Source organism: Dioscorea cayenensis, chromosome 17, assembly GCF_009730915.1.
Source record: "Dioscorea cayenensis subsp. rotundata cultivar TDr96_F1 chromosome 17, TDr96_F1_v2_PseudoChromosome.rev07_lg8_w22 25.fasta, whole genome shotgun sequence".
NCBI lineage: Eukaryota > Viridiplantae > Streptophyta > Magnoliopsida > Dioscoreales > Dioscoreaceae > Dioscorea > Dioscorea cayenensis.
In genome coordinates this window covers 21,001,371-21,026,324 of record NC_052487.1, presented here as the reverse complement: position 1 = coordinate 21,026,324, position 24,954 = coordinate 21,001,371, and the positions used below count along the sequence as shown (strand labels likewise).

The 24,954-nt window shown below is 33.5% G+C and overlaps 3 protein-coding genes across 3 annotated transcripts; all 3 read right to left on the bottom strand.

The window, feature by feature from the left end:
* Positions 1-1,300: 1,300 nt before the first annotated feature.
* Positions 1,301-2,857, bottom strand: LOC120280888 (UDP-glycosyltransferase 75C1-like). Its single transcript, XM_039287856.1, has one exon. It carries the CDS (start codon positions 2,848-2,850, stop codon positions 1,393-1,395), a length of 1,458 nt encoding a protein of 485 aa, XP_039143790.1. The 5' UTR covers positions 2,851-2,857; the 3' UTR covers positions 1,301-1,392.
* Positions 2,858-18,153: 15,296 nt separating this feature from the next.
* On the bottom strand, positions 18,154-19,960 carry LOC120280009 (cyanidin 3-O-rutinoside 5-O-glucosyltransferase-like). The gene has a single exon (XM_039286710.1). It carries the CDS (start codon positions 19,838-19,840, stop codon positions 18,299-18,301), a length of 1,542 nt encoding a protein of 513 aa, XP_039142644.1. The 5' UTR covers positions 19,841-19,960; the 3' UTR covers positions 18,154-18,298.
* Positions 19,961-23,084: 3,124 nt separating this feature from the next.
* Positions 23,085-24,583, bottom strand: LOC120280791 (crocetin glucosyltransferase, chloroplastic-like). Its single transcript, XM_039287737.1, is given in 2 exon segments — positions 23,085-23,868; positions 23,870-24,583. Coding segments are annotated over 2 exon segments (1,398 nt in total). The 5' UTR covers positions 24,576-24,583; the 3' UTR covers positions 23,085-23,176.
* Between the last annotated feature and the right edge of the window lie 371 nt (positions 24,584-24,954).

The window sequence follows — 24,954 nt, the reverse complement described above, 5'->3', positions numbered from 1 at the left end:
CATCTATCAAACCAGAATAGAGTTTTTTCACCATTGCCCGATTGATTTGGTTAGGCGGGAGCACGGAATGAATGAAGTATGGTATTAATTCCCGCCCAAAAGAACGATTTATTTACGGGGGTTGTGAGAAAAGAAAGGTTGGGGAGTCACTGTATAGATAATTGGCTTTAATGATCATGGACCAGCATGATTCTAGTGCAGTAATGAATTTCCACCACCATTTGCCAAGTAAGGCTTTATTGAATTTCTGAAGATTAAGGATGCCCCAGTCACCCATGCTTACGAGTGCGACAAATTACATTCCAAGCAATTAATCTTATCCCTTAGATCCCGAGTCCGGACCTTTCCAAAGAAAGTCTCTCCGATTTTGTCAATATCATGTATGACCCGGTAGGAAGTTTGAGCCCGACATCCAATAAGCTGGGATGGAAGATAACACGAGTTGATAAGAGTTAGCGACCCCCAAAGAGAGGTAAATTGCTTTCCATGGAGTGAGTCGAGTAGCTGAGCAGATTCAATCGGCAATGCCCAATCTCATAAAAAAATAGTACTATGACGCTCGGTTTTATCTAAACTCTTTTTAGTGTAAAAACGTCATTAAATATGTCTATTTATTTGTTGATGTTGATTTTTTTATTGAAGTTTTTTTGGGATCATATAAAAATTCTTTTTAATTTTTTTAACTTCATTATGATTAAAAAAATTTTGAAAATTATATTTGCCATTCATTAGATATTTCTTAAATTTTTAAATTTTTTTATATTTTTAAAATGACTTAATACTTATATCATCTGCTCATTACTGTTTCATTATCTCCTGGTCAATAACTTAATTAATTCATGCTATATTTTCCCAGCAATGTTAGCTTTTGTCATTATATGTTTTTTTAATATCTCGTTAATTTGTGTAACCTTGTGCTTTTCATTTGCTTAATATACACGGTTTTATCAACCATTTTTTAAATTAAAACATAATAATGAAACAAAAAGGATAAATGAATCGAATATCCGGTGGAGCAACCGAAAACCAACACTAAAAGTTACTTAATTTTTTTATATAAAAATTACTTATTAATTTTTCTTACCATTATGATGTTCATGTTATAAACCCGTCTGTATAAAATTATCAAGTGTGAAAGGATGACAACAAATAGAGGTCAAGTAAACCTTAATAATTGCAATGGAGCTCTCAACAAAACTTTGTTCACACTCAATTTACATTGTTTTTTTTTTTTGAATGTGTCTAATAGTTCGGCTAGATCTAATCACCATTTATCCCATTACAAAGTTACACCATGGACCTTATTTTTGGTGTTATTTTAAACAATTTTCCAAATTAAGACATTTACCAAATAAAAATAAACCAGCAAAAATGCTTATCAGATAAATAAAACTAAACCCTTCCACAGCTCTTATCAACAAAGGCCTTAAGATTAAGATCAGACGATCCACATTCACTCCTAGCGTCCATAGCCTTGTCTTTCCACATCTTAGCCTTTGTCCTAATCTCAACACCATTCTCTCCACTCCCCATGACCAACTCCAAACACTTCACAAGCTCTTCTCCTTTAACAACACCACCAGCATCAACCTCACTCCTCACTCCACACCGCCACAAACTCTCCACCAACTTCGCATTCGTCCCTTGATCCGACCACTGTGGCACGCACACCATTGGCACGCCGGACGCCAAGCTCTCCAAAGTTGAGTTCCATCCACAGTGTGTCACAAAACATCCAACAGCCTTGTGCGCCAACACTCTCACTTGTGAACACCACTCCACCATCATCCCATTGACATCCTCTCCTTCTTCTTCTTCAATCTCTATTAGTTCTTTCTCTCTGTTATCCTTTCTCACAACCCATAGATATGGTCTCTTGCTCTCCTTCAACCCTTGCACTATCTCCTCTATCTGCTCCTTCTTCATCACTGACAGACTGCCGAATGATATATACACCACTGATCCCTCCTCCTTCGTGTCCAGCCACTCCATATACTTCTTCTCGTCTTCCTTGAAAAGATATCCGGCGCCGAAGTTGGTGTACTCTTTTGGCAAGTGTCCAACAGGTATGGTTTCAATCTCAGTACTGACTGAAGCTAAAGCATCAGTTTCCCATTCCTGGAAGGTGTTTATCAACACTCTAGGCTTTACCCTCTCTTGTTCTCTATCCAATATCTCAAACAGCTCTCTAAAGGAATCGAGAATGGTGGCATAGTGGCTATCGGAGTCGGTGGCCATGAGAAACGATGGCAAGTCTCTGATTTGGAGCTGCTGCAAACCTGGCAAGCAAACACTAAATGAAGGTTCATCGGAGTGAGCTTTGATGAGACTTTCAAAGCCATGAAAGAAGTGGTAATACGTGGCAAACACGGTTGCGGCTTGTATCCAAAATAGAACTGAAGGGATTCCATACTCGCCGGCGATGTCAGCCACCCAATTTAACAAGAAGGTGTGAACCATGCACGTAAATGGTCGGCCACCGGCGAAGAGTTCGTTAACGAGGATAGAAACGTTGCGTTTACTATTTGTTCTGAAGACTGAGAGGTACTCCTTGGCATCCATGGAGCCACGAATGTGGCTCTCGAGGCCATCGGAGAAAGGGAGGTAAGTGATGAGACCATCGTTGAAGTCTTTGTCGGAGTTGGGAGTAGAGGAGAACATTCGGCGGTGAGCGGAGATGGTGGTGGAGAAAGTGACGGCGGCGCCGGTGGTGGTTGCCAGGTGCTTGGCGAGATGGAGAGATGGGTTTATATGGCTTTGTACGGGGTATGTGATGAAGAGGAAGTGGGGTTGATGGTTGTCCGCCATTGATGGTGATCTTGAGATTGAAGATGAATGCATGGTTTGCATTGGTGGACATTGAGGTTAGATTATGTACAGAAGAGGAGGAACGAAAGAGTGACGTCATGGGTGACGCATGGAGGTTAACCCTTTGTATGGAATTTGGCTGCTTCTTTGACTTATATGTTAAGTTTTATTTATTTATTTATTTATTTATTGAAATATTTGTCTTAAAAAGTCCATTGCTAAGTTATTAAATGGCGCGTAGCTCAGCAATACCTCGGGTCTCTAAGACAATGATAAATTATATCGGCTTATTCTAAGATATGATGTAAAACCAAGGATTTTGTTATTAATATTCTTTCAATTTCTTTTGTAATTGTATTCTTCGAACAGGTTTTTATTGAAAAAAGAAATGTTTAAAAATATATATATATATGGACACAACAAGCAATGAGCATCCAACGGTCGGTCCTTATTCAACAAGTATGGAGATTGAACAAATCTGCTCTTATAGTCAGAGTCTTTATGATCGCTATTGTGTCCAGCATGTTTTTTATTTTAGTTATGAACATCCAGCAAGTCAATGTTTTTTTGTAGTGAAGTACGTCAATGAAAATTGTTTGGTTTTTCTTTTAATAAAAAAATCAGATTTTTTTTTTTTCACTCTTACTAATTATTAGCCATGAGTTCAATCTTTAATATTTAAACTGAATTAAATTCATTGGCTTTTCTCTCAGTAAAAAAAAGGTGTTATTTCAGTTTGATTATTTTATTACTTAAATATCTTATCATGACAACTATATAATTATATAAAAGAATAATAATATATTACATAAAATTTTATACTAAGACAAGGTAAGCTTGACTCTGGAAAGGCCATTCTCGATTGAGGAAGTCAAATTTGCTATTTTTGAGCTTGGAAGGGATAAGGCTCCGGGCCTGGATGGCTTTCTCTTGCAGTTCTTTAGGCAATTCTGAGAGACTATTAAGCTGGACCTACTTAATCTTTGTGAGGACTTCTACTTTGGGAGAGCGAATTTAGAGCGCATCAACTGGGCAAGTATTGCTCTTATTCCAAAGGTGGAGACACCGGAGTCGTCAGGGGACTTTCGCCCCATCAGCCTCATCAATTCCTCGTTAAAAATTCTATCCAAAATCTTGGCATCAAGGCTGAGTATTGTTATGAAAGTGCTAGTGGACTCGGACCAATCGGTCTTTCTAAAAGGGAGATGCATTTTAGACAACATTGCTACTGCGGAGGAATTGATGTTTAGTCTGGACAAACAAAAGGTCCTCGGTTACATACTAAAAGTGGATTTTGCCAAGGCCTTCGATTCTGTGGATTGAGATTTTCTCTTTGACCTTTTGATTACTAGGGGTTTTGGGGAGAGATGGGTTGGGTGGATCAAATGTATTTTGTTCTCCTTATAGGCGTCTATTCTACTAATGGATCTCCTAAAGCTACATCGGATATCAAAGAGGACTGAGACAAGGGGATCCCCTATCGCCATTATTGTTTGTTTTAGTGACAGATGTTCTTAGCTCGATGTTTACCCATGCTATTAATGCTAAAATTCTAATTGGGATAACTTTGGGAGAGTTGGGGAGCAAATGCAATGCACTCTAGCGGATGATCTTTTTGATTTTAACCACGGTGGCATCAAGGATCTCGGGATTATTAAAGCGATTCTCTACTGTTTGAAGGTATGGGTTTGGGATTGAGGCAATTTGCAAAAAAACTTGCCTTTATTCAAGTAGATTGGGCAAGTTACCTGACCAGGCTGCAGCAAGGACTTTACATTATAGCGTTGATGCATTGCAGGTCAATTACACGGGTATCCGATTTGGAGTAGCGAGCCACATAAAGCAAGACTGGGAAGGCATTATTCTCAAAGTTAGAAGAAGACTTGCGTCATGGAAAATGCAACATATGTCCTTAGGTGGAAGACTGACCCTGGTTAATTTTGTGCTTTCGGCTATTCCAACTTATTGGATGTCCATTTTTTTGTCTGCCTCGCTGGGTCATTAAAGGCATCGACCCCATTAGAAGAGCCTTTCTTTGGTCTTGGCCGAATATTACCCACCCAAATTGTCACCTAGTCTGCTAGAAAAATCTTTGTCGACCTCGGGATCAAGGGGTTGGGGTATCTTGGATCTTGCTAGTTTCAATCAAGCTCTTTTAGGCAAATGGTGGTGGAAATTTATGATGGATCCTTCTTGGGGTGGTACTAAGGTGATACAATTTAAATGCAGGGCTGACACTGTTCGACGATGTGGCCCTAATCAGTTAGGGAGGATCTCCTTTCTTTAGAAAGAGTTTTTTTGAGCTGCCTCCCGTCTCTCAAATGCAACTATTTACATGAAATCAATTCTGGCAAGGATACACTCTTCTGGAAAGATGGTTGGTTAAATGGCATTGCACCAATGACTCTATGGCCTAAGGAATACAAAGATAGCCTTCACCCCTGATGGGATTACATTCATGAGCTTTTACACTTAATGGATATACCTCCCTTCACGGGGAATTAGGGAGATTAGACAAGTGTGTGAATGGAGTGCAGGGATTACGTTAGCTTGTTGGGGGATAAAAGTTATGGAAACTTACCAGAAATGGGATGTTCTCGGTAAAGTCCTTCTATCACTTCCTTATCAATGGGGGGTTTAGATGCCCGGTGTCGCGTTTCTTTTGGCGAAATTGGTGCCCTAAGAAAATCAACCTCTTCAACTTGCTTGCTTGGCAAAACAAAATCATTTGGTTGGAAAATCTTGCTCGAAGGAAATGTAACAGGCTGCCTACAGATACTTGTGTTATGTGTCATGCCGAATCTGATTCGGTTGACCATATTTTTATTCACTGCTCTTTTGCCAAACAGGTGTGGGACTACTTTATTAGAATTCTGCAGTTCCTTCTAACACCGTCTTCCCTGAAGAATCTTTGGGGCCAATGGAGAGTGGGTTTACACCCGGATAGGAGGGCTTTTGATGAATTAGTTGCAAAAGCAATTATTTGGAACATCTGGCTTGCTAGGAATGATTGTATTTTTAATGCTGCTATTATGCATGCACAAGTTCTTATTTTGCAAATTGATCGTATGCTTGTATCTTGGTGCTCTACCATTGCAGAGAGACCTAGAGCGAAGTTGGAGGAGGATATCAGCACCATCAGACGTAGTTTGGTGTTTAACGGTCCCCTTGTGCAGGAGTTAGGGGAACCTAGGACTGTAGAGGAGTCGCTTGATCCAAGCTCTGGCTAGATTCTGATTTGTAGTTCTTTTGGGGGCGGCTGCTACATCTTTTGTATTTCTTTTGTTGTTGTTCTTTAGCACATCTAGTGGTAGTTGGTTTCTGTACTGTTTTATTTGCTAATTTGAAGTTGTTTATCCATCTTTTTCAAAAAACGGATAAGCCTCAATTTTCCTTAATGCTTATGTGCAATTTTTCATATGATATTCAAATATATATCTTAATCATCTTTTGCTTAATTTTAATGTTCTCATTCAAATGAAGTTGATCGTGGTTCTCGGTGTAGTTGACCATTTAATAAAAACAAAGAAGAAATAATTAAAGAATGGTTTTATATCCAACATTTTTTTTTAAATTTATAAAAATAGATAAATTACACTTTTATTGAAAAGAGAAAAGTAAACAAAACAGTCACAGAGAGGAGAATATACCACAAACAAACAATAATCAGGAGCCTCTTACCAAAGGTGAGGCACTCTTAAAAAGCATAGGGATAACGAGCAAAAAAACAACAAAAGCTAAAGAGAAAAGGGCAACTGGGCTGGTGAAGACCACTATCTGGAAACACAAGCCTACCCAAGCTATCTGGGGAAGTAAACTACTCTAAAGCTAAGTCATGGTGTGTATCGCCGATATGATCTGAGACTCTTGCTTTTATGAAATTTATGAAGCCCTTAATCCTCTAATATGCTTCATTTAAAAATTGCTGCTAAGGGTCTGTAGCTGTGGAAAACAAAAAACTAAACATAGTAGCAATATTAATAATAACAGAATAAAAGCATAATGTAAGCAATTGGAAGATACAATTAGTTTGTTCTAGCTATATATTCTAGATGATGCCTCTACAACTGAGGTCCCAAAGGGTTTTGTCACGCCCTGAACCCGACTTGCCGAGCCAGGCACATTGACAAATGACCACATACCCACAAGACTGAGACTAAGTGAGCATGCAAGGCCTTAGAACCTGCCACAAAATAGCAGATACATCTAACAAAAGTACCAATTTAAAGCAAAACTGCAACATCTGGACACCAGACAAAATGAAACTAACAAGGTTCACAAAAACAGGAGAAAAAAAAACAATGCTACCAATCATATAATCCCATTTTTATAATATCAAAGAAATCAATTATTTAAAGTAGAACCGATAATTAAAAAATATAATTAATCAGAATATATATATATATATAATTTTCAAGTAACTCAAAAAAATATGAATAATCAGAAATTAAATAAAATATCTGATAATTAAGAAATTAAATAATTTTAAACATAATTCAGAAAATAATAATAATTAAACAACAGTAATCTAATTATTCAAACTAAATAAATAGAATCATTAAATTCACAAATTTAACTAGTGTCAAAAGATGTATATAGATAGTATAATTTATATGTGGTTACTTACCTGATTAACGCCATTGGCATGTCCTATATTTGGGAAGAAATTCTATTATCTTTCAATAAAAATATCGAGGCTAGTAAACAATAGTATTAAAACAAAAATATTTTTTAGAAGGGTACAAATGTAAAAATTTCAAGCTATTATTCCACGCTCCCAAATATTGATTATTGAGAGGGTACAATAGCAATTACCAACTCTATAGGTTCATATCAATAATTCCAACATGATCATTGAGTACTAAAACTCTCATAACTCTGCATACACTTTTCCAAATCACAAATTTCAAGATTCTGGGAATAATAAACACCTAAGACTATGACATATCCGAAATTCACACAACTTACAGAGTACTACATAATTTATAACATTCAATTGAATCTCCAATTATTTTTGCAAGCTTGTAATTCAGATGTATCCCTTTCAAATATGAATATCTCTCAATTTAAAACTTCAAAAGAATAATATTTTACGTTAGATAACTCAATAATGCGTCACTTTCTTATTTTACAACATCTAAGACCATGAAAATTTCCAGACAAACTTTAGATACTGCTCAGTAATATCACTAGGCACAACTACACTAATAATGCTATAACTTTTAAACTACTCATCAAAAGAATCTAAATTTTGACATGTATCTAGAAAATAGCAAACTCTATAACTTTGTTATATTACTCTTCTCCAAATTCCATGTACAAGACCATCAAATTGTCTAAGAAATCTTTTATGCTTCCTGTAGAAATATTATTTGAGTACAAGTATAGTAATATGGCGATAACTCAACCATTGCAAAGGCATAAATCCTGAAATTTCTCAGATCCATAGATACTGCTGACTTCTACAACTTTACTATATAATTATATATCTAATTCAAACTCTAAACTCGTGGAAAAAAAATAAAAACTCCTCAAGGTATGCACAAAAATCTTATCCGAAGATACTGATTTTAAGGGCTATAGCTTAAAGAATACACATGTAGTGTGAACCCCACTTTTATTTAATTTATTTTTATGTTTTAAAAAAAATAAAAATTTAAACCTAGCCTTATCTTTTCAGAGATCGTGACCCCCATGTCCACGGTCAGCCATGATAGTTCACGTGATTTAAAACAAAGAACTTCATAGCTTTCTCTACCTCGTTGATCAACTTTTGGGGGGTGTGGCAAGGATGAGAGAATCATCCGCGTCGAGTGCTCGTCTAGGAGTATTTGTGAGTGCGTTCCCTTTTTCTTTTCTTGATTTGTTTATCTTTTTATTAGTTCTTCTTGATGATTAGGGGTTCTCTAATCGGTTCTAGGGTTTTTCAAGGTGGTCGGGGAGTATCTAGTTTTATAATTGAAAAAGTTAACATGTATTTTTCCGTTTCTTAGAAAACTGTATGTTCTGATATATTAATGTTATGTTTGGATTGAGGGCCGGCGAGGGAAAGTAAAGTAAAGCGAGGGTTTTGGAGGGTCAGAGTCGACCCTTCCCTCGTTTGGATTGGTATTTTTAATTTAACGAAGAGAAAGTAAGGGTTAACTATGACTCTCCAAAACCCTCCGAAACCCCCCTTTTCTTGGCCCCCTCGATTTGGAGTGCCGGGGGAGTAAGAACCTCGTAAAGATTTTAATTTTTTTTAAAAGACCTTATTGCCCTTAATTTTTTTAAATTAATTACATAACACCATTTCATAAGTTTTTCTTTCACTTTTTTCAATCTAATTTTATTTTAATCAAGTATTAACATGACACCCATCACAATCTTTGTTTTTATGTATTTCTTTTTTGTTTGCTTATTTTTTTTTATCTATTTATTTATATTGTGTTTTTTATTTCTCAATTCATCATTAGAATAATTTATCTTAATAGAATTCAATTCTTAATATAATTCTATTGCTATCCAAATTTTATTCGAAGTACAAATAAAATTAAAATTTTCTTTGAGTGAAAAAAAAACTAATAATTATCTAATTTCAACATGATTATTATGCTATGAATTAAAATATTAAAATAGGTTTTTTAACAATATGATAAAGTGATCTTGTGATGATCCATATATAATTGTAGGAGGAATTGGTCTTTAAATGATAATTAAGTAATTTGGTGTTGCATAATTAGAAGCTACTTTGCATCGGCACAACTAATTGTTCATGCGTGGTGCTACATAGGATAACGTGCTATTCAAAAAGGTAGGTTGTTCTTTCAACTATAGATTCTGATAACTAATAATTTGTTTGTATTTCAAAAATTTGATGTTTGGGAAATATATATTTTTATTTCACTTTTATCTTCGACTTTGTTTTTGTCTTCTTTATGCAAATATTATATGGTTATATGATAGACAATAGATTATTTGTGTTTCAAATCTCCGCATAATTTATTTTCTTTTATAAATTATGTGATTAAACATTAATGCAATTGTATTTTATTATAAAGTACAAAAATCAAAATCAAAATAATAATTTTAATATTTATTAAAAAAACTCTACTTAAAGTGTGAATTTATTCGAGATATTCATAATGCATGTGTTTAAATAGAAATAAGTAATTTTTATTTAATAATAAGGGTATAATTGAGTAAATCATATTATTATATATCATTTCCTTTTCTTTCCTTTCCTTTCAGTAACCAAACAAGGTTTATTAGAGAACTCTCCTTTCATTTCCCTCCATAAAATTTGTCTATCCAAACGAGGGTTGAACCCGTCCTTTCCTTTCCCTTACTTTCCCTCTCCTTCCCTCCTCTTACTTTTCTTTCGATTTTTAAATCCAAACACTATGTTAGGGTTAAATTATGTTAGGGTTCTGGCGTTTGAAAAAGTAGAGAAAAAAATTTTGAATTTTACTTATATTTTATATTATATGCAACTAAATGAGATTGTAAGGTTTCTCAATATTTTTATTTAACTATGAAATTTATTTAATTATTTGAAGTTGTGCCGGCATTGGTTATTTATTTCTTTATTATATGAATTTTTATTGGATGTCATGACTATTGATCATGAGACCAATGGTTATGAGTGGATAATTTAATAAGTGTGTTATCACTTAAAGAACACATGATAGGCTGATTTTTCAATTAATAACTTCCAATTTTACGGCATATATATATATATATATATATAAAAGAAGAATCCTGCACTTTAATCTCTGTTTTTGTTGAGTGACTAGTAATAATAATTGTTTTCTTGGATACCGTGTGTTGGTGGAGCTTTCCTGGATTCTGAAATCTCAAGCAAACCATAAGTTTTTATTGCATATATGGTATAAGCTTCGATTATACTTATGTTTTTGAGACCCATTATTATTGCATCAACATTGACTGAGTTTTGTGATTAATTTGAACTATAACCCAATATGATGTTTCAACTATAATGACTTTTACATGCATGTCTTTAGATACTTGATTTCATAGGGATTTGTGAAGTTCTGTGTTTAACTTACTGATATATATATATATATAATTTGGATGGGTGGATCGGAAATAAACTCCCGGCGTTCATTGTCTTTTAAAACATATATCGTGTGTCTATATCTATATTAAATAAGTGGACACCAGCATGGGAAATTAATTCCACTATACATCCATACACACATATTCATATACGTAATATATATATATATATATAATTGTTGGACCTTTTGAGTACTGTGTTTATTAGTGTGGGGTTTTTTTTTATATCCCTTTGTACGTTTAGCATATTTAGCGTTTTAATATCTGTGGAATGTGCTCTCAATTATGGGGTATTTTGTGGAAGCCTTAAATAAATCACATATAAACCTATATATATATGTATATATAAAATTTCTAATTTCTCTAAATCACATACATAATTATTTAATTACTTTGAGTTTTATTGTAAAAGCATTCATAATATTATATTCAAATATTATGTGTTTTAAGATACTGTAGTTATCCATATTTCAAACCTTATAGATTTCTAATTGTTTAATTAGTTATTTATTTGATTTTAATCCTTTAATTAATTACGGATTTAGGATTTACTTGGCAGACACCATGTTAATAATATATATTATTCTTGAATTGTTTTACCTTGATCTTCTACAATTGTTATTCGATTAGAAATCATGATTTATAATCTTAATTAAGTATTCAGCATGATTACTTTTATTTTAATTATTATTATCGCATAGTTTATTGAACCCTAATTATTCTCATCACATACTAGCAATATTTTGTTTCGAAATAATTGAAATTATTTTCATTAGAAAGATGGGATCACCAAATTGCACTATTTCTGCATTGACAATGATTTTGGACACGATATATTTTGATATAGTGACTTGTAGTCCCCAAATTAACTTTGCAATAACCCTGTCACTAGGGGATTAAACATTGACCATGTCGACATGAACCTCTGACTCTGATAAAAAACTAGTTTCGCACCATTCAGTCAGAAGAGAATAACGGCCTCTGATAATTTGTCTCGGGTCACCAATGGTAAATAAATGAACTCTGACAATCCGATTCGGATCATCGAGTTTAAATACATGAATTCTGTGGTTTTGTTTTTGGCGTTAGTTATTTGGGGGACATATATACTCGTTTATTTGAAAAATTATGTTTGTTTGAAATACTCGGAATTCTGAGTTTTATTTCTGATATTTATTGTACAATATTACATTTAAGCATGTTTTCTGAAATTATTGAGTTTTTGTGATCTATATATTTTATTGTTTTTAGTGGTTGCTGACTGGGTCTGTCAATCTCATAAATAGTTGTTTTATCTTTTTCAGATCAAGAGTAAGTGTGTGGTGGATAGTTTAGTTGTGAACAGTTGAGCGAACACCCGTTGGTTAGTATGTAAATTGTTCTTTTGTTGTGAAACCTAGAACTTGTTATGTGTTTAAGACTTCGAATCTTGCACTTTTAGTTTCTTTGGATTATAGTTGTATTCCTGTTTATTTTATTCCCTTAATCCTTTTGTCTTCATGAAGTTAGTACTTTTTTTAGATGTTATTTTTCAGTTGAGACAGATACTGAGGTCTTGCGTGCCTACTTGGTCATGGCTTTCTAGGTGTGCGGCCATTTGTCAACGCTTCGGGTTCGGGGCGTGACATGTAAAAAATCTAAAATTTTGTAGTAAACTAGATAAGAATAAGATCTACATATTCCGTATTTTGATCTACTCCAAATTTCAGTCTCTAGGTCTTACAAAATTAAAGAGGGACCTCTGCTATGCTAACAACAATTTCTTAACTTTATCCTCAAATAAATCCAATCCTTAACATAAGAAGGAAAAGACATATAAATAATAATAAATAAAATAATAAAAAATAAAAAATCAAACCCTTACCTCAATCACTCGCAATCAAGCACCCACGAAGGTGAGTTCATCGCCTTCATCGCCAGAATCACATTGAACCAAGGAGAGATGCTAGGCGAAGTGTCACTACAACAAAAAACACTTATTGTGACATTTTTAATTAAAACAACATTTTTGGCAAATGTCATTTTTATTTATTCCTACATTTATAATGACATTTCTACTTATAGTCACAAAAGGTTTTTTATTTTGTGATATTTTTGAAGATTTTAGCAACATTGAAAGAAATGTCAGTACAATATTATTTGTTAAAACGTTTGTTATGACCTATGTAACAAATGTCATATTCCAATATGACTTTAATTGCATCAATTAATTATGATATATTTGAAAACACCATTTTAAGTTAGGATATGTATCTATCTATATTCAAAAAATATGAACGATAATTTAAAATTGAAAAAAATGGTATTTAAGGGAAAATAAAAGCATCATTATTTTAATTTTCAAGAGGGCCAAAAATTAGGCAGCAGTTTTTTTTTATGAACACCAAAACCTACGCGGCTTATAGATTCATGATCTATATATAAAACAAGAAAAGCCCCCTAATAGTGCAAAAGGCCAAAATATAAAGTTTTTGTCAGGAGATAAAGTAAGTATCTCGATTTTTCTTTATTTCATAATATTTTTTAGCATTGTTTTTTCTTGCAATATTATTTAAATATTTAACTTGTTATTCATTATGGTAAATGATTGATAGATGATTAAGTTTTTAATTAGTTTTTGTTATGAAAACAAGTATGATAAATTAATTAATCTAAGTCTAGGGTTTGAGAATATTTTTTAAAAAAAAAAAAGAAGAAGATTGAATTTAATTGGGATGAGATCTCCAAAACATCCCTTTTTTGTTGAAAATTAAAATATGTTTTGGTTTTTCTCCTTGCCATGACATGGATGCGAGGCTTCAATCCTTGAAATTGCCATTTAGTTTATTTTATTTAATCCTAATTTTGTTGAAGTTTTACAATTTGTTCCCTTTTTTTTTATAGGGCTCTTACTATACTTACGAGGACACACATATAGTTTTGGTGAAGTTTTACAATTTGTCCCTTATATAATTTTTATTTCTTATAGTGTTTTTGTTACAACTATGGCTTACACATAGCTTTGTTGAAGTTTTAAATTTCATCCTTTTATTCCAAGTTAAATTATTTAAATTTTCTTATTATGGTTATGACACACACATACATAAACTGAGATAAATTATATATTCTCCTTCAATATAAAAATAGCTTATTTGTATTCTTTTTTATGCAAATTATATATGCTCCACATGGTTTTATTTTTTATTTGTATTTCAAATTTGTATCATTGATTCTAATATATCATATATGTTTACTTTTAATTTAACTTTTATTGTTATATTACCTTTATTTTATTAAATGTAAAAAAGTTTTGTAAGCGGGAGATGCTACAAGTAGTCCTCGTTCTCAATTACCCACTCAATTTCATTTTAGTAATAATTATCTGGTACAATTTATAATATCATCTTATTATATTTTTAAATTATTAAAATTATAAATTGTATTATTTATTTATCTTTTTTTTAATTGATTTAGATAGACCCTAACGTATTTGTTTATTTTATTTTGCAGATAAGAGATCACTATGATAAATTTAAACCCAATTCTACGGATTGAAACCTTAGCTTTATTATAAAAGTTATTTTTTTAAAGATTTGTAAATCATTTTGACATTGTTTTAATTATTTTTAAATTTTTAAAATTATAAACTATATTATTTATTTATTTATTTATCTTTATTAATTGATTTAGATATACACTAACGTATTTATATATTTTATTTTGCAGATAAGAGATCATCATAACAAATTTAAAGTCATGCAATTATACGAATTGAAGCCTTAGCTTTATTATAATGTTTGAAAGTTATTTTTTAAATATTTGTAGATAATGTTGACATTATTTTAATTAGTGTTTTAATGCTACGTTTGATTTTTAAATTTTTGATGAATAGTTTTTATTAATATTTTGTTAAATTATGCAAATTAATTTTATAGAATTTATATTATATCTCATATTTTATTTAATTAAATCATATATAAATATTGTTTAAATTAATATTGTGAAAAATTATACAATATCCTTGTACCAACATTTATAAATGACACTTAATTTTAAAATTAGATAAGATTAATAACTTTTACTAACATTTACAAATATCGATTTAAGTAATTTAAGAGACCTTTAACAAATGTTATTATATAACCTCTATAACAATAATTATAAATATTGCAATATTTCAAAATTAATGTGATAAAAACTTGTGGCGACATCTACAAATGTTGTAAAAAAAGTGTTGCTTAAGCCATATACAAATGTTGGAATAAAAACCATATTGAGACTATTTACAAATGTTGGGAAAATATCACAATAAATGTTGGAATATATAGGTACCGAAGTTTCTTAGAAATGTCACAACAAAGTATACCGACTGTGGCAATTGTGACATATAATCTACATTTGTTACAAAAGTCGGTATAGAGTTATTCCGATGATTTTTTGTTATATTACGACATATGTCAAACGTCACAAAAATCCTATTTTGTTGTAGTGTGTGTGGGGCTGTCGAAGGAGACGTGGGTAGGGTTTCGAATAAAAGGTAATTGAAACGTTACAATAAAAAAAAAAATCTAAATTTGAATCTAGCGGTTAGGATCTAATCAAGGAGTGGGGTCCACAGGTTAGGATCTAATCAAGGAGTGGGGTTCATAGGTCCGTTATCGAGAATTTAACAATAGTAGCTAGGAGGTCCAAGTCTTCAAAATGGTTGGCGGAAATGAGTGTAGTTTTAAGATTTGTTTAAAGAAGAACCAAATCCGCTCGGAGTATCTCTGGCATTTTGGAAGTTACAAGTTTTCTTAAATAGGTTTGTGAGAGTTAGAATTTTATTATCCCACACTAGCCAACTGAATAATGAGATATTGCTTGAAAATCAAATTTTCCAAAATTGAGAGTATAACGGGCTATGCACCCTTCTATCTATTAGAAACTTGTTAAATGATCTAACCTAGAAGGTTCCATTTTTTTTCAATGCCCAGATGTTAACATCATCCTGATGTTAGAGCAATCTGTTATTGAGTTCAAAAGAGTAGTGATAGATCATTTATTATAGCCGTGTAAAAAACCTCACTGGTAAAGTGAGATATTGAGTGGATTATCTTAGAGTTATCCTAGGGAGGTACTATCATTGTAAAGAGAAGGCCATATATCTTATTGTACTTGTTGTTTTTCTATTTCAATAAATTTGTGATTTACCTATTTTAATTAAAAAAATAAAAGAAAAAGAAAGCTATAAAGCCAAGGCATTTGTCTGTTAAACAAATAATATATATTTCTAGTAATAATTATTTAATTAGATTACTGAAAGAAAAATAAACAATGGACACAAATGAAGTAAATTAATGGTTTATTGATTCTGATATTGAGCGTATTGGTTCTCAGTCAGTGTAGTACTGCTTTTAATAAAAATCAATATGGAGTTGATACTTGACATATTATTATTATTATTATTATTATTATTATTATTATTTTTCAAATACACCACAAACACCCTATTTAAAAAATTGTCATCTTTTTATTCATAATACATGAATATAAAAAAGTTAAAAATGATTTTGAGCTATATAAATTATAAAATTAAGAAAAGTTTTGATTTTATGATGTTCTCTTTTCTTAAAACTTTGTATGCATATTTTATTTTATTTTTAAGAATTTTCTTGTTTACTTAATCATTTTTCTTCATCAGGATTTTGTTTTTTTTTTTTAATTCTTACAGCATAGAAAATAAATTACCAGCTAAAAAATACTACATATATACATGAAAAAATTATCTTGTGAAGTAATATAATTATAGTGTTTATCCATTTTATTAAAAAAATTGATGGTGTATATTGGAGGATATGAATAAGATATCACAATCCTTTCTTGAACATTTGGAGCATCTCTCAAGCTGAGCACGCATCATCTATATATTATGAAAATTGCATAACAAACAAAAAATTAAGAATCTTCAAAACCAGACAAATTAACACTATATATATATATATATATTATTTAAATAATATAAACAATAAAACAAGATTGATTTTATATTCCAGGATTTCCAATTGGAACACGCAACTCCACAAATGAATTTGGACACCATGATTTTCTTGCAAATTAATTTGTTTGCCCTTTTGTTCTAATTAACTAAGCATCGAATTCTTGATCTTCAAGAGTTCAACAAAGTCTTACTTAGAAAATGGTGGTGGAAGATCACTACTACATCGAATTCTTGTTGGTCTAAGATCTTAAACGCAAACTACTCTGTTAATGGATCACCTGGATACCTATTTCAACATCCACCAAGAAATAAATCCTTCTTCTGGGCTGGGATTAACACCGTTCTTACTCCTTTCCGAACATGCATAAATTACCAAGAGGACTCTTATTCCTGGCCTCTCGAAAAAATTGTTATTTTCTCTGTCAAATCATTCTACAATTTCTTAATTGACGGAGGGCTTCGAAGTCAACTTTATTCTCATTTCTGGAAATCCATATCCCCAAGCAAAATCACTTTATTCTGCTGGTTGGTCAGAGAAAATAAAATCCTTACTCTTGATAATCTATTCAAAAAAGGTTGTAATCCTAATGCCACTGACACATGCATTCTTTGTCATAATAACTCGGAAACAGTGGAACATCTTTTTCTTGATTGCAAATATGCGGAGCGTATTTGGTCCTTCTTTAGACAAAACCTTGATATTGAGTTTTCCCCATCCTCAGTATCTAATATTTGGACCATTTTGATCCCCTCATTAACTTCCTCTCATCGGAACCTGGGGGACCTCTGTTCTAGAGCCATAATCTGGAATATTTGGCTTGAACGAAACAATCGCATTTTTAACCTTACTTGCCTACCTATTATTTCAATTTTATACAAGTCCGCTAATATGCTGCTTTCTTGGTTTTCAACAGATTTAGAGAACCTTCATCAGGATACCACTGAGGCCACACAGAGGATCAAGCGCTCCCTCAACTTCCTGGGCACTAGACCCACTGATTTCATCGACGATTCGGTGCACACTGCTGATTAAGAGTAGTCCTCCTATCCTTGTTGCTGGGCAGGCCTGTGTCTCCAGACGGTTGACTTCGCCGTCCCATCTTATCTCATTTTCTCTTTCTTCCTGTTTTGCTTTTGCTCACTATTTTCCTCCCTGGTGAGGAATTCAGTATGTTATTTTCTTTTAGACTTTTCTTGTTCTCGACATCTTCAGTTATACTCCTCTGTTCCCTTCTTTTTTAATAAATTGGTGGTTTATCCACTTTTATTCATTAAAAAAAAAATTAACTAAGCATTCCAAACACTCAAATTTATTTGCAAACGGATACTAAAACTAACCAAATTTTAACTGCACTCCACTAAGCAATCAAATGTATATGTATACGTACATGAAATCAAATCACAATCCAAGCACATCCCACACTACTTATCATAATATATATATATATATATATGTATGATTCCCTACAGCAATTATTCAGTGAACATTCTAACAAGAGCCATGAGATTAAGATGAGATGATCCAGCTTCACCCACAGCCTCTAAAGCCTTATCTTTCTGCATCTTAGCCCTTCTTCTAATGTCCACACTCTTCCCTCCTTCACCCATGACCATCTCCAAACATTTCACAAGCTCTTCTCCTTTAATAACACCATCAACCTCACTCCTCACTCCACAACCCCAAAAACTCTCAACCAACTTCGCATTCATGGCTTGATCCGTCCAGTGTGGCACGCCCACCATCGGCACGCCACACACCAAGCTCTCCAACGTTGAGTTCCACCCACAGTGCGTCACAAAGCAACCAACCGCCCTGTGCGCCAACACTCTCACTTGTGAGCACCACTCCACCACCATCCCATCCTCTCCTTCTTCAATCTCAAGTAATTCTTCCTCTCTGTTATCCTTTCTCACAACCCATAGATATGGCCTCTTGCTCTGCTTCAATGCTTTCACAATCTCCTCCATCTGCTCCTTCTTCATCATTGAGACACTTCCGAATGATATATACACCACTGATCCCTCCTCTTTTGTGTCCAACCATTCCATGTACTTCTTTTCATCCTCCCTGAAAAGACATCCAACAACAGAGTTGGTGTACTCTTTTGGCAAGTGTCCAACAGGTATGGCTTCAACCTCATTGCTGAATGAAGCTAAAGCAACAGTTTCCCATTCTTGGAAGGTGTTTATCAACACCTTGGGCTTCTTCATCTTCTTCTCTTGTTTCCCATCTAAAATCTTAAACAACTCTCTGAACGAGTCTAGAATGGTGGCGTAGATGCCATCGGCTTCTGTGTCAGTGAGAAACGATGGCAAGTCTCTGATTTGGAGCGGTGGCAATCCCGGAAAACAGACGGGGAACGAAGGATCATCAGCGTGAGCTTTGATTAGACACTCAAAGCCATGAAAGAAGTGATAGTAGGTGCCAAACACAGTGGCAGCTTGTATCCAATAGAGAACTGAAGGGATGCCATGCTCACCGGCGATGTCCACCACCCAGTCTAACAAGAGGGTATAGACTATGCACTTCACCGGCCGGCCACTGGTGGCGAGGTCGTTCAAGAGGATAGAAACGTTGCGTTTACTATTTGTTCTGAAGAGTGAGAAGTACTCCTTCGGATCCATGGTGGCACGTTTGTAACCCTCTTCATCGAAGCCATCGGAGAAGGGGAGGTAGGTGATGAGGCCATCAATGAAGCCTTTGTCGGAGTTGGTGGTGGAGGAGAACATGCGGCGGTGGGCGAAGATGGTGGTGGAGAAGGTGACGGTGGCACCGGTGGTGGTTGCGAGGTGCTTGGCAAGGTGGAGGGCGGGGTTGATATGGCTTTGCATGGGGTACGTGATGAATAAGAAGTGGGGTTGAGGGTTGTCAGCCATTGTTACTGAGCTTGAGATTGAAGATGAATGAATGATTTGGTCCATCGGGTGGTAGATATATACTGACCAAGCTCGAGTGACTAAGATTGAAGAGTGACGTTGGCGATGACGCATGTATATATCTACAGTTTGTGGCATGTGGTTTCTGGTTTCTTGTTGCTGTTTGTCACGTGTGTGTGTGTGTTTTTAGTTTATTTATGGAAACATCATTTTGTGTTATAATTTTGTTTGAGTTGTGATTTAAAAAATATATATATATATAAACACATGTATAAAATTTAATGTTAATAGGTCAAAATGTCATTCGGTACATAATTTTCTTACTTTAATCATAAAATAATTATCTTAATTTGTAAAAAGATAAAAAAAAAATTCATTCCTAGTGAACACTAAAACTTTAAATTTTTATTAAAATAATATTTTTATTTATGTTTTAATAAAATTATATATTTATGAAACTGTTCGCTTGCCAAATCTTTTTCAAAAATAATATATTCTAAAAAAACTTTCTATCGAAACATAATTTAATGTAATTAATAGTAATAAAATTAAATTTTTTTTTACTATAAATTATTTTGTAAATGGTAAATATTGTATATTGATATAAATTAAATTTTAACTTTTAATTATGAAAAATTTTTATTGAAATAATTAAGGTTTTATAAAATAGTTGTAAAGTCTAAAGTGCCTCTTCAATTCTATGCGACTATGCGGCTAAAAGCAGTTTGGCACGTATCCTCAACCAAATAAAGTGTACAATTTTTCTTTTTCCACTTTTTTTTTTTTATGGGTTTTTGTTGTGTTTTGTTGTGTTGTGAGCTCACCCACCAGGGCCACCACCATAGAAACTAAGCTCATGCTTGTAGAAGTTTGACGGTGAGCTCAAATTGAATTTGGACTTGTGTCCAAATTGAGTTTGTTAGGGAGCTCAGCTATTGATTAACTCATGCATTGGGCTTACCTTCTAATACTAGAGATTATTTTATCATGAACAATATTATAAATATTCTGTCTGAAACTCTAAATTTTATGTATGAATTCAAATAATTTCATATTATCATTCTCATATATCCGCTTTTTTTTTAAAATATTGCTTTTTAAATTAATCATTGAAAAAGATTTTTAGATTATTTATCAAATTAGCATTTTTATTTTTTTAATACATTTCCTAAATTCTGATAGCTCACCCTGCTTATATTAAAATTTTTTTATTTTTGTGAAATCGGTCCCACTAGCTTTTTAATATTCCCCATTCTTTTAAAACCCGAGATCGTCCTATTAGCTTTTCATTACAAAAGTACTTACAAACCCTTATCACTTTCATCAAACTTTTTACAACTGCTTTTACTCTCCCACTTTCCCAGCTACAATCTAGATGCAATGTCCAGGTTACAAATTGAAAAGATAAAAAATGCAGGGTTAAAACTCTTTATATACATGACATCAAATTATCTCCACTACTGTAGTCACAGATCTCAATATTGAATAGCACGAAGTATCGGAGATTATCGTGGGACGAGCATTACTCATCGCCAGTGCTCAAGACCCACTTAACAAACCGCACGCCGACGCTAGAATTTAATACTCCACCAATAATTCATCCTCATCAACCCCCAATACTCTCCACCTACCCCTAACAATTACATCTTCATATCGATGATAATTCTAATTTTTATGTATTTTGAGATAATTTTTAATTTTTTTATGTATATAAAAAAATTTTTAACCACAACAATTTTTTTATCTTTTTAAATTTTTTTAACCTAATATTACCCATAATTTTTTTATCTCATAGATTAGTGAAAGTAGAGTTTTAATAAAACTAACAGAAAAAATTTTTACTGAAACGACAAGGCTTTTAGACAGAAAATTATTTTTTTAATTTAAAAAAACTAAGTGAACCCATCTCGCTTTTTAAAAAAAATAAATTTTAATATTAAAAAACTAGTGGGACCTGTCGATTTTTAAAAAATAAAAAATTTTAATATTAAAAAACCAGTGGAACCCACAGCTATTAAAAAATTTTTAAAATTTAATATTAAAAAAATAAAAATGCCTAATTTGGTAAATAATTCTAAAAATACCTATTTTAGTAATTAATTTAAAAAAAAAGCAATATTTTAAAAAAAAAGCCTCATATATCTTATTTCTATTTTATTTTTTTAGTTTTAAAAACAACATAAAAAATCTCAATTTAATTCGTCTTCTAAATAAAAATAGAATTTCTATTTATTAATTTTAAATTTTCAAATAACACTTATTATTCTCTAATTCAATCTCCAATTTTACATTCTAATTATTAAAATTTTTAAAAAAATATGGACAAGCCGACAAACCCTTGTGTTGGAAAAATGTCCAACTCAAAATTAACCTTCCAATTGAAAGAGAAGCAAACTACCACTTTCCTATTGTAAAATATTTACAATAGTAAGTATTATTGGAGTGATTTTTTATATAAAATGATATAGAGGACAAAAGATCATTTGTTTTAACATTCACAAACAACATATATACAAATCAAAAAATTGATCTATATAGCAGTCAATGTGGAAAATAAACATTGAAAAGGGTGTTTGAACTTATGACAATTGGAGTTAGTTACTTATATGTGTTGTTTAAAAGTTGTATTGTTTCATATATGCATCCTTTAGTAAAAGATGCAATCAAAAGGTATGACTAACATTACATATATCTGTAAAATGGATTTGAGAATTCAGTTAACAAATATAATAACAAGTTTTGAATCAGAGATTGAACATGTCTTCTACTCTGTTTTGTGATTGTAATCTTCTCCTTTAACAACCACCATCACCATTAACCTCAATTCTCACTCCACAACCCCACAAACTTTACACCAACTTCGTATTCATCCCTTGATTATCCACAGCAACATGCACACTTTTGGGACACCGCACGCCAATTTCTCTACCGTTGAATTCCATCTACAGTGTGTCACAAAACATCCAACAGCTCTGTGCCCCAACACTCGCACTTGTGAACACCCTCTCCTTCTTCTTCTTATTTCTCAACTAGTTATTTCTCTCTGTTATCCTTATATGTTTTGTTAATTTGTTTGGTTTAAAAGGTTCTTGGTTTGTTTATTATACTATGTTTATAATTCATATGCATATATATATATATATATATATTTATTGAAAAGAAAAAAAATTAATTTGCAATCCACTACGATTTAATTATATATATAACTTAAAATAATATAATTAAAGCACAAAACAAGATTGATTTTAAACACTAAGATTTCCAATTGGAACACGCAAATCTACAAATCAATTTAAAGACAATTTTAGTTTGCCCTTTTGTTTTAGTTAATTAAGCATTCCAAACACTCAAATTTATTTGCAACCTGACACATAAACTAAACTAAATTCTAACTGCAATGCACTAAGCCATCAAATGGATTGATCACGATCCAAACACGTTACACATTACTTATCATAAAATGTACAATACTAACTATCCAGTAAACATTCCAACGAGAGCCATGAGATTAAGATGAGATGATCCACCTTCACCGACAGCCTCTATAGCCTTGTCTTTCTGCATCTTAGCCTTTCTTCTAATGTCGACACTCTTCTCTCCTTCACCCATGACTAACTCCAAACCTCTCACAAGCTCTTCTCCTTTGATAACACCATCAACCTCGCTCCTCACACCACAACCCCATAAACTCTCAACCAACTTCGCATTCATGGCTTGATCCGTCCAGTGTGGCACGCCCACCATCGGCACGCCACACACCAAGCTCTCCAACGTTGAGTTCCACCCACAGTGTGTCACAAAGCAACCAACCGCCCTGTGCGCCAACACTTTCACTTGTGAGCACCACTCCACCACCATCCCATCCTCTCCTTCTTCAATCTCCAGTAGTTCTTCCTCTCTGTTATCCTTCCTCACAACCCATAGATATGGCCTCTTACTCTCCTTCAATGCTTTCACAATCTCCTGCATCTGCTCCTTCTTCATCACTGAGACACTTCCGAATGATATATACACCACTGATCCCTCCTCTTTTGTGTCCAACCACTTCATGTACTTCTTCTCATCCTCCCTGAAAAGATATCCAGCAACTGAGTTGGTGTACTCTTTCGGCAAGTGTCCAACAGGTATGGCTTCAACCTCATTGCTGACTGAAGCTAAGGCATCAGTTTCCCATTTCTGAAAGGTGTTTATCAACACCCATAGACTTCATCTTCTCTTGTTCCCTATCCAAGATCCTAAACAACTCCCTTAACGAGTCTAGAATGTCGGCGTTGAGGCCATCGGTTTCCCTGACTGTGAGAAACGATGGCAAGTCTTTTATTTGGAGTGGCAGCAATCCCGGAAAACAGACAGGGAATGAAGGATCATCAGCGTGAGCTTTGATGAGACTCTCAAAGCCATGAAAGAAGTGGTAGTAGATGGCGAACACGGAGGCAGCTTGTATCCAATAGAGGACTGAAGAAATGCCTTGCTCACCAGCGATGTCCACCACCCAAGATAACAAGATAGTATAAACTACGCACGTCACCGGCCGGCCACAGGTGGCGAGGTCGTTCAAGAGGATAGAAACGTTGCGTTTACTATTTGATCTGAAGAGTGAGAAGTACTCTTTAAGATCCATGGTGGCACGTTTGTAACCCTCTTTGTCGAAGCCATCAGAGAAGGGGAGGTAGGTGATGAGGCCATCATTGAAGCCTTTGTCGGAGTTGGGGGTGGAGGAGAACATGCGGCGGTGGGCGAAGATGGTGGTGGAGAAGGTGACGGTGGCACCGGTGGTGGTTGCGAGGTGCTTGGCAAGGTGGAGGGCTGGGTTGATATGGCTTTGCAAGGGGTACGTGATGAATAAGAAGTGGGGTTGGGGGTTGTCAGCCATTGTTGATGATCTTGAGATTGAAGATGAATGAATGATTCGGTCCATACGGGGTGGTAGATATAAGATTGAAGAGTGACGTTGGCGATGACGCATGTTGATATCTACAGTTTTGTGGAATGTGGTTTCTGGTATCTTGTTGTTGTTTGTCATTTGGTGTTTTTAAGGCCCGAAATGGATAAGCGAGCACATTTTAGCGACAAAATCAATATCTCAATTTACTTATATAAAAAAATATTTAAACATTAGAATTTTTGTTGTTTAGTTTCTATTTTGGGACCATTTTGGTGGTTTAGTTCTCTTCACTTTATGGGCCTTTATTTTGTTTCTCTTGTACTCTCTCTTTCTTTTCTAGGCTCCTTTTGAGTTGTGTTTTGTTGTA

What these genes read in the sequence shown, in the direction of transcription:
- LOC120280888 (XM_039287856.1), bottom strand. Translation starts at nt 2,850, where the DNA reads ATGCAAACCATGCATTCATCTTCAATCTCAAGATCACCATCAATGGCG.
- LOC120280009 (XM_039286710.1), bottom strand. Translation starts at nt 19,840, where the DNA reads ATGCCACAAACTGTAGATATATACATGCGTCATCGCCAACGTCACTCT.